Source organism: Orycteropus afer, unplaced genomic scaffold (genome assembly GCF_000298275.1).
Source record: "Orycteropus afer afer isolate SDZICR_OR568_19922 unplaced genomic scaffold, OryAfe1.0 scaffold00341, whole genome shotgun sequence".
Taxonomy (NCBI): domain Eukaryota; kingdom Metazoa; phylum Chordata; class Mammalia; order Tubulidentata; family Orycteropodidae; genus Orycteropus; species Orycteropus afer.
In genome coordinates, this window is record NW_006921928.1 from 3,358,686 (window position 1) to 3,369,573 (window position 10,888).

The 10,888-nt window shown below is 41.8% G+C and overlaps 1 protein-coding gene across 1 annotated transcript in view; it reads right to left on the reverse strand.

Annotated features, from left to right (window-relative positions):
• Window positions 1-10,888, reverse strand: part of CUNHXorf38 (chromosome unknown CXorf38 homolog) — an 18,148-nt gene that overhangs the window by 843 nt on the left and 6,417 nt on the right. The window contains exons 4-5 of the mRNA XM_007952493.2: window positions 7,663-7,812; window positions 7,186-7,365 (exon numbers count right to left, since the gene is read on the reverse strand). Of these exons, the coding sequence (XP_007950684.1) occupies window positions 7,186-7,365; window positions 7,663-7,812 (330 nt within the window). The remainder of the gene's footprint in view (window positions 1-7,185; window positions 7,366-7,662; window positions 7,813-10,888) is intronic.

Consider the following 10,888-nt stretch of genomic DNA (forward strand, 5'->3'; position numbering starts at 1 on the left):
TTCAAACCCACCAGCCACTCCTCGGAAGGAAGGTTGGGCAATCTACTTCTGTAGTGATACCGCCTCAGAAACCCAAGGAGGGGTCGCTATGAGTCAGGACTGATTCCACAGCAGTGAGTTTAGTTTTTGGTTTGACATGTGTATGTATCTATACCCTCTGCCATCCCCGATTCTGACTCACAGCAACCTCCCATTGGGTTTCCAAGGCTGTAAATCTTTATGGAAGTAGGCTGTCTCATCTTCCTCCCGCAGAGCAGCTAATGGGTTTGAACTGCCAACCTTCTGGTTAGCAGCCAAAATATATCTATACACATTTTTTTTTTTCCTTTTACAGTTCAGGAGGCTAGAGGTCCAAATTCAGGGTGCTAACACCAGGGGAAGGCTATCTCCCTGTCAGCTCTCAGGGAAGGTCCTTGTCTCCTCAACATGTGTGGGCCTAGAGTTCCCTGGAGATCTCCATGTGTCTTGGCATCAATCTTCCCCTGGGGCTAGGAGGTTCTGAGCATAGGGACTCCAGGTCCAAAGGACATACTCCATTCCCAGCTCTTTTTTCTTGGTCGTATTGAGTCCCTCTTTCTCTGCTCCCTTCACTCTCCTTTTATTTCTTGTAAGATAAAAGGTGATACAAGCCACACCCCAGGGAAACTCCCCTTACATCAGATCAGGGCTGTGACCTGAGTAAAGCTATTGCATCCCACCCTAATCCTGCCTCATTAATTTAGCAAACATAACCTAATCCTCATTAATATAACCTATTAACATAGCAGGCCTCATTAACACATGAAGAACAAGATTTACAACACACCACAAAATGGAGGATAATTACATCAGATCACAAAATGGAGGATAACCACACAATACTGGGAATCATGGCCTAGCCAAGTTGACACATATTTTGGGGGGACATAGTTCATCCATGACACATGTCTATGCAATCTGTAGAATACACAGATCTTGAGGAGGCATGTACTGGAATCTGTACATTTTTGAAAACACAAATGGAGGCACTGTTCTTCCACTTGCTTAGATCCTAAAGATCTTTTTTATATTAGAACATAAAGAGTGGTCTCTCTCTCTTTTTTTTTTTTTTAATGGCTGAATAGTTATTTCAGTTGTGGACATTCCACATTTTGACATATTATTTCAAACTTTCTGCTAAGACAAATACTGCTGCAGTAACCAACTTAGTACACATGTCATTTTGCACAAGTGACAAGTCTATTTGTAGGATCTGGTTTTAGAAGTGGAATACAGTTTTAATCCTGATAGATTTTCCTGTTTTAACAGTGTTATGGAGAACTAACATATCTGTCCTGGAAGAAGTGCAGCTGGAATGCTCCTTAGAAACAAGAATGGCCAGACCTCATCTCACCTACTTTGGTCATGATGTCAGAAGGGACCATTCCCTGGAGAAGGATGTCATGCCTGGTAAAGTAGTGGGTCAGCGAAAAAGGGGAAGGCCCTCAATGAGATGGACTGACACAGTGACTGCAATGATGGGCTCAAGTATAGGAAGGACTGTGAGGCTGGCACAGGACTGGGCAGTGTTTCGTTCTGGAGTAGGGAGAGTTGCTATGAGTCAGAGTCGACTCCATGGCACCTAACAACAACAACATAGATTAAATTGTGCTCCCAGAAAGTTATGTTGAACTCCTAACCCCTGTATCTGTCAATGTGACCCCGTTTGGAAATAGTTTTCTTTGTTGTGTTAATGAGGTCATACATCAGAGTAGGGTAGGCCTTAACCCTAATCCTTTCTAAGAAATATCTTCTAAAAAGAGCAGAAAAGATACACATGAAGGAAGACAAAGGCAGATACATCTACAAGCCTAGGTACACCAAGAATTGCTGGCAGCACCCAGAAAAGAAAGAGACAAAGGACTTCCCCTGTTGGCAGCTGCGATTCTTGTGCTGTCACCTCCTGATCCTCTCTGTACCCGCCACCCTCCCAAGGCCGGGCTTGCTCCATTCTACTCAGTATCTGTTCCTTTGCTCAAGGCCTGGTACAGAAACCTCTGCTCCTCCTCCATCATCTGCCTCGCTTCTCTTTTCTATCCCACATCTCCTTTCTAATCATCTCCAAAAGTATCATGTAAAGGACATTGCTTGGAACTTCAGTAGTACCAGCATTTGCTCTTGAAATGTGCTTAGGAAGTACTCATGGCTGGGGGATTATTTTCATTTGTTAAGGAAGCAGACTCAAAGGTTGTTTTTTTGTATCTTTTTTTTTTTAAATTATTAAGAATGAGGAAGACTTGTGCACATTCACATGCAAAGGGGAAGTTGGAAGTACAGAGGGAAAAACTGAAAGCATTAGACACATAGAATATAGTAAGACAGGTTTGGGTACTGAAGTCCAGCTGTTAGTTAAGCAGCTGTGTGACCTTGGGCAAGAAACTTCACCTCTCTACAAATCAGGGGTGATGATACCAACTCCATCCACGATTCTGAGGATTAGAAATAATCTACTAAAAATACGTAGCATTGTGTTTGGTACATCCCTACCTTCCTTCATTCATTTAATAAATGTCTGAGAATCTACCACGTACCAGGCACTGCTCTAACCAAAGGTGCTTGGCAACTTCATTCTTATCCCGTCACTTAAGCCCAAACTCTTTGACACCTCACTTTCTCTCACATGCCACATCTACCTAACCTCTCACCACCTCTACACTGCTACCTGGTCCAGCTTGCAGTCATCACTACCCAGAGTACTGTGGCAGCCTCCCTGCTTCTATCTTTGTGCTCCCCATTCTCCACTCCCCTCAAGCATCCTCAATACAATAGCTTTATGCTCCTTCTGTCATTCCTCAGCCCACAGTTCTAAGAAGGCTCCCATTTCACTGAGCAGGAGCTGAAGTCCTTCCAATGGCTCCCTGTGCCCAATATGACCTGCTCCCTCCTCCTCCGCACTTCCTTGACCTCACTGTCCACTATTGTTTCCCTCCCTCTGCTCCAGCCCCACTGCTGGCTTGCTATTCCTTCTGTCTGCACGCTCTTCTTCCAGATATGCTAAAGGCCAATTCTTCCTCCTTCAAGGGACTGCTACATTGCATCTTCCCAGTGTGGCCACCCTGACCACCCTACAACTTGTCTACCTGCTACTTGTCCCTATTCTGCCACACTCCTGACCACTCCTGCCCCCCTACTCTGCTCTACATTGTAGTCTCCCTTCTTCTAACCACAATTTAATTATTGTGTTTACTGTCTGTCTCCCACTGCAGGGAACTTTGTCTGTTTTCATCATTGATGTACATACACCAAGCTTCTAGAACTGTGTCTGGCACATAGTGGGCACTCAATAACTATTTCTGAGCTATAAGAGATGAAGTGTTATTTTGTGTCCCTTCCTCTACTGTCTTGTCCCCTGTCACTTGCCCATTCTCACTGTATTTCCCCACAGATCTCTGTGAAGGAGATTCTCTTACCAGGGTTTAAGAAACCAGTAATCATTTTAAAGAATGTGCAAATTATTTAACGTTACTGTTCTCAATGTTGTCACCTAAACGTTTAAATCCAAGATCCTAACAGAGCACTAAGAGCCAGTGGACAATTTGAAAGGCTATTGGGTGGGAGCTGAATTCGGTACAGATGGGCCCTGGCAGGACACACACTCCACGGTGTCCCCGGGTGCTCGAGAGGCCTGAGCAGCTGCTGTTTCTGTTTGGGTCTGTAGTGGAAAGCGTTTTACAATCACTGTTATACATGCAGAGTGCATTTTAATAATTTTAAAAATAATTGTACATACCATTAAGACTCATCAAGCTAACAGAAAAAAAAATGGAAACTATGAACTCCCTCTCCCATGGTCTCCTTGGCAATCCCGTCCCAAGCTCCACAATGTGTTGGCTGGAACTGTCACACCAAATTACGTCCATGAACCCTTTTTTTTCTTCTTCAACTTAGCCTTCCAACCCTAACCCTACTGTTTTAATAAAAAACAGAAACAGACCTTGTTACACATTCACAAAAAAAGTCCCGTGGCCACAGTATAATCACTGTATTTCTTGATTCCTAGATGTACACTTTTTTCCATATTTGAACACCTCAAATTAGAATGTACCTTACCATTAACGGTGTCTTACAATTAACTGACAGCACCTCCCCCCTTTCTTAGAAGTCACTGAACTAATGGCATAGCTTACAATTAATGGCACTTCAGATTCGCTGAAATTTACTCTTATCGAATCTTCTAACTATGGAGGCTAACCCTGAGAAACATGGATTATATATGGTACTGAACTTTCAAAAGAGGTCAAGGTCCACATGCTATGGAAAGTCAACCTTTAACTTCTTAGAGATACATGCCAATCAGTCCTAACTTACATTTAATCAACTGAAATATTAAGAGAAATGTCATGGTCTACTAAACAGAAAGCATGAAAAATGAGAAAATTTCTCTACACCATTCAAAGACTTGGTGACCTAGAGGACAAGTCAATTAATTCCTAGTCCTTCTCTATAAAACAGAGATAATCACGGTTCAAAACTTACACTTGCCAGCTCCTCGGTGCTACAGAATCTGCACACTAACTGTGAGGAGGCACAGGACCAGAGTGGGGAGACCTCTGGGCCAGCCTCATACCCAGCTGCATGGCCTTGAACCTGGTCAGGGCCTGTTCCTTGAGGTTCCTTGAGGCTACTGCCTTGCACGTAAAGCTTTGGGTGCTAGGCTCCCTACCAGCTCTCAACTATACAGACTCCTGGCTTCAGTGTGTTGGTGCTGATATAATTTGTCCTCTATCATACAAACAGGAAAAGAACTATTGTTCCCTCAAGAAAGAAGAGAAAACTACTAAGGAGTTAAGAGCAGTGAGCCTGACTCCAGAGTTGTCTTCTCTGTACTATGTTCTGAAAGAGGCAACAGAGAGAAAACTGGGGTTGGTTCTAATGACATTTTCAAATAAAGCAAAATGGAGCACACAGCTTTAGAAATGGAAGATTGAACCGATAGCCCACACTCTTAGTCATTGTTTTAAATGCCTATGGTGTGCCAGGGCAGGTATACCCAAAAACCCAGTCCCTGTGCAAAAGGTTCACCAAGCTGAATAAGGCACTGGAAGATGATCAGAACAGTTACACAGGCATCTTTACCAGGAAGGAGCATGGCTTACGAATGGCATACATACTTTCTATTAGAGATTCTTCCTGTGTTCAGTGAGATAGACAGTAAAACTACTTTCCCAGGACGAGGAGAAATGGAAAGGTAAAATGATTTTTCCAAGATCTCTTGATGATCTAATATGTGAATCCAGCTAGTGCTAGACTATTTTGAACCCTACAATATTTTCACTGTTAGTATCTTTTATACCTTGCATGTAATAATGGGAATTCATTCTGTCTGTACTACCCATTAGGATTTAGGACCATAATTAGCCTTCCTTTTTCTAAGCTAGACACTTTTTTCTGCCCCATTCTCCAGGGATCAGTGCTCCCGCTTTTTGTTTAGTTTTTATTGTGATTTGGGTGAAAGTTTATGGAACAAATTCATTTTCCATACAGTAGAGTTCATACATTTTGTTTCATCACACTAATTACAATTCCCCACAATATAACAGCGCTCATCCCACTTCCTCCCTGTAGTTATCTCTTTCCTGTGTCCTCCTTTCCTATGCATTTCTGCCCTGAGCCATCTCCCTGTGCAAATACTACCCTTCCAATCTCCAGTGGTTGATTGTTTTAAGGAGTATACTTACCCATTGTAAATGTTCACCTTATATGGCTGTATGTTGTTTGGCTAGAAGCCATGGGAGTGAGTTCAATTCCAGGCCTCAAGGGTAAGTAGGGGCCATAGTCTTAGGGGTTTCACCAGGTTCTATAAGACCAGTAAGCTTGGTCCTTTTTATGATTTTGAGTTTTATTCCACATTGTTCTCCCACTCTTATCCAGGACATCCTGCACTGATCCCCTTCTGAGTGGTTGACAGTGGTAGCCAGGCACCATCTAGTTCTAAGCTAAGACATTTAGATGATCCTTTAACCTTTTCCTTCTTCTGCCTTCCCCAGCCTCATCTCATGTCACAAGTAATCTAACCTACCACTAAGATCTATGTGCTCTGCCCAGAAAAATCTCCAGGATTTGGCTCCTCCTTGACAACCTTGAGGTCATACCCTCTTCCTCTCACCCTCACATGACTGCAAGAATTTCCCGGCTAGTCCTGATTCACTGTAGTCCAACCTCCATGTGTCTTTAAAGTTAACTTTCTAAAAACCATGTCTGATTATCTCACTCTCTTGCTTCCCCTCACTGCTTTCTGGGAATAAAAAACACTGGCATGGCATAAGGCACTCTGGTGGTACAGTGGTTAAGGCATTTGGCTGCAAACCAAAAGGTCAGTGGTTTGAACCCACCAGGTGCTCCATGGAAAAAAGATAAGGCAGTCTGCTTCCATCAAGATTTACAGTCTTGGAAACCCAATGGGGGTTGCTATGAGTCAGAATGGTCTATGGTTTGTTTTTGGGTTTTCATGGCATAGAAAATCTTTCAAAATATAGGCATACCTTGGAAATATTGTAGGTTTGGTATCTCATCACCACAATAAAGTGACAATCACAATAAAGCGAGTCACATGAATTTTTGGTTTCCCAGTTCATATAAAAGTTATGTATACACTATACTGTATGTAGTCTATTAAGGATGCGACAGCACTATGAAAAAGCTTGAAATAACGAGGGAATTACCAAAATGTAATAGACTTGTTGATGCAGGGTTGTAACAAAGTTTCAATTTGTGAAAAATGCAGTGCCTGCAAAACACAATGCAATGAGGAACACCTATATGGGCTCATTTTGTCATTCCCTGGATCCTTCTGCCAAGAGCACCCTTCTTCCTTTGCCAATTTGCCAAATTAGTTTTATTTTACAAGTCCCAGCTCAACAGTATCCTCTCAGCACAAAGACTTTTCTGCAATCCCCTTGACCTGCACTCTGTTCAGAACTGGATCAGCACTTACCATGTTGCTACTTTGTGGCCCAGAGCAGGTACACCAATGTTTGCTGAACATATTTGTTAAAACATAATAGTACTATGTGTGAAAATAATATTCATTTTAGGAAACTATTTGACATATAAATTAGAAACATAATAACTGGCTATATGTCAAAATGAACTACTCTTCCTTCCTGACTCTTTGCTTTGTTTATTCACAGAGGTTTTAATAATTTTTTTTTTTTTTTTTTTTTTTACCTCTTCAGGCAACACCTCTTGCTCTTCTGCTTGACGATAAATCTCTTGAAGTTTTTCCTTTAGTAGTTCCATTTCTATTTCATTTATTTGGCTCTCACTCAGGTAAAGTCCTGTTCCACATTCACACCCGTCTCGCTGATCTTCCTCAGGGATATGAACAGCCCAGTCAGATGTCAACAGCTGTTAGATTACCAAACAAATATATGAACTGATTTAATGGAAAAGATAGTCCAGCAAATTACTCAAAGGATTTACAATGAAACATCATTAATCGGAATCCATTTAACACCATACTGTGACCACTTCCCATCCCAGCAAAATTCCAGATTTCTTATCAACAAGGTGGGCACATTCTTTCTCCTACTTATACCCTAAAATGTAGTTTATGTTTAATACACTTCAAATTCTAAATGAGTCACTGTGGTTTTTTTTTTTTCCCCTTTAGTTCCATATGCCAGAACTGTTAAATATTTTTACCTCTTCTATTCTGGAGTATACTGTCACAATCTCTGGGATGTTCTTGAATTCATTCAGAAAATTTTGGATCTTCATCTGAAAATCTCGAAGCCACACAGAAGATACTTTCATCTCTGAAGAGTGCATGATCTCATTACGGCACTTAATCACCTACAGAAAGACAAAAAGGATAAAAGGCTTCAGAGTCAAACAATGGTATAGACTGAGCTTTTGTGGTTCCAAAGAAACATTTCATAAAGGCTTCATTAACTAGGAAATCCACAATTGTGGTCCCCAGAGAAGGGCTGGAACTCTCTTGGGATCGTGTGGATGATCTGGTGGTATGTACATGTACCAGGCTTCAGGATTCCAGCCCCCAAGTCAGATCAGTATTTAACTTTGTCCTATTCCGAGGGCATATATATACCAAGAAGTCGAGTCCCTCTTGGGTCACAAACTGAAACGCCTTCAAGGATTCTTCAAAGGAGGTAGTAAAGAGTGGAGAGAGTGGGAAAACTGGAGAGTGGACGTCCCATACAAAGAGGTAGCTGCCACTCATTCGTGATTTGTTGCCATGGGAACTTTATGAGCCCAGTGCTGCCAGACCTGCTGATTTTTTACGAGTAGCTGAAAATTCAGATTTTTATGACAACTAATTACTCAAAATTGAAAAAAAGCAAAAACTGAAGCTGCCTTTCTCCACCATCATGCTGAGTGTGGCCACCTTCTTTCCTTGCTATGTCTTCTCATAAGACTTTCAGGATCAAGAGATACCTGGCCAAGAAACAAAAGCAGAATTGGCCCATTCCACAATGGATTCAAATGAAAACTGGTAAGAAAATCAGGTACAACTCCAAGAGAAGACACTGGAGAAGAACCAAACTGGGTCTATAAGGAGTCACACGTGTGATGGCATACATACCTACCTAGGCTCAGTAGCATTCTACCATGTCAAGTTGGAAATTTTGCCATGATCTGATCAATTGAACATATATTGGGGCAACTTCTGGAGACTTCCTTTTTATTTATGCTTCCACATAAATAATTATGATTAATCAATATGTGATACCTTTGGTTTGATTAAAAAAAAAAAAAAAAGGACAGGACAGAGAAAAAACGTACCTGTAAGCCAGATTTTGGCCACAGGATCCCAGAAACAAAGATGGCAAGTGGCAACAGAGGTATAGCATTTTTCCCCTTCCTAAGTCTTGGGTACAGATTCCCCAGCAATCCAGAAGTTCTTGAGATGAGCACTTGCTGCCTGTAGGTACTGTTAAGGCTCAAGGGGAAGCTCAAACTCCTGCCACTTGAATAATTTAATCAGTGTTACATACAACTATCCTTAGCCCTTGGAATCTTGTGACTGGCTGGCTATCACTTACACATAACCCCCAATCCTTGAGCTTAAAACAACTTGCCAAAACCAAAGAATACTGGTTATTAGGATATCTACAGGCTGAAGCAGCAATGCAAAAATATTGTCTCTAGGAAGTTGTACCAAGGGAGTTTTTTGATGAAGAAACAATGATGAGAAGAAAATCTACTTTTGCCAAAATTTGAAACAAATGATGCCATCTAATCGTATATTAATATATAATTCATATACACCTTCACATTTTTGTTAAAAGATATCAAATGGGCTGGTCAATTACTGTGATAGTTCTTTGCTTCTGCTGAGGCCACATAGGATTCTCAGTCCTTTCACTGCTGGCAAACCAATAAACCAACCCTGCAGCCATCAAGTCGATTCTAACTCATAAAGACTCATAAAGACCCTACTTCACAGGGTGGAACTGCCCCATAGGGTTTCCAAGGATGTAATCTTTACAGAGTAGATCGCTATGTCTTTCTCCTACAGAGCCACTGGTGGGTTCGAACCACCAACCTTTTGTTTAGTAGACAAGTGCTTTACCACTAGGCCACCAAGGCTCCTTTTCAGTGGCTGGCATGCTGGCAAAATACCCATGTACTGTCTCTACATTGTATAAATAATCTAAGTGTGTTATAAACTCTTTTTAATGACCTGCAGAGTAATAATTGTGCAAGATTTATTCTCTGGCAGGAAATCTGTCAAGCAGAGTGGTCTATTCTAATTAGTGCTTCTCTTCAGTTCTATGTAATTTAGTCTTACGATAAACTTTAGTCAGTAACATTTAGAAGGTCAGGATTCACGTGTTGGCACGTAACTGTTTCAGTTACCTAGTGTCGCTCTGACAGGAATATACCACAAATGGGACGGCTTGAACAAACGCGAGTTTATTCTCTTGCAGTTTGGAGGCTTTAACTCCGAGTTCAAAGTGCCAGGCTCTAGGGGCTGGGTGAAAGCCCCTCAATTGTGGGCTTCTCCTGCTCCCAGCCCACTGAAGCTGGAGGCTTTTCTTCACTCAGGCAGCTGCTGGCTGCTGAGACTGACAAACACAAGGTCAACAAGTAAAAAGGCACAGTTCCAATGTTACCAAACAACACCACAGGCCACTAGTTCAAGTCTACTGAAAGTCCCAAGATCGGCAGGGCATGCCAGGCTGCTGAATGAAGACTCAGCTACATGTAGGGTTCCAGCATGCCAAAAAGCTGGAGACCTTCCTCAGAGTTGGTTCTTATGTACTAGAAGCAGACCACATCCCTAAAGCAGCTACTGAGCTGCTCTAGTAGATTCCACCATGGAGTTTATTACCAATCTCACCATGGGGAATAACTACATCCAGCTGCCCAGCCACTCAACTAGGCCCAGTCAAGTGGACATAACTACCACACTGACAGAACAGTAATATTACTCCATATTTTTTTTCTTTTTAATTAGAAAACTACCTTGGCTTCTGTCTGTGGTAGAAAAGGGAAGTGAAAACTAGAGGTTCCTATATTTTTGTGTTGAACGGCACAAGTTGTTGAATAACAACTTTTCAGGAAATTGCAATTAGGGAGAACTAAAGGGCTAGTCCTTTGACTGCACGTGCAAGGAGGTTCTTGTACATACCTGAAGGTGCACTCCATATGCACCCCACTCGCCTGCTTAGTGAAGCCCACCTTGAACCAGAGTTTCACTTCCTTTGTACACCATTGTTTTTGGGGAAATACTGTGTACTATTTTTGCACGGTTGGCTTAGCATCATAGAGCATGTGGAACTGACAGGCTTCAATCCTTACCTGAGTGATTCTCTTTAAAAGGAAAAAAGAAAAAAAAATAAATAACTAGTTGCTGTCAAGTCAATCCTGATTCATGATGACCCATGTGTGTCACAGCAGAACT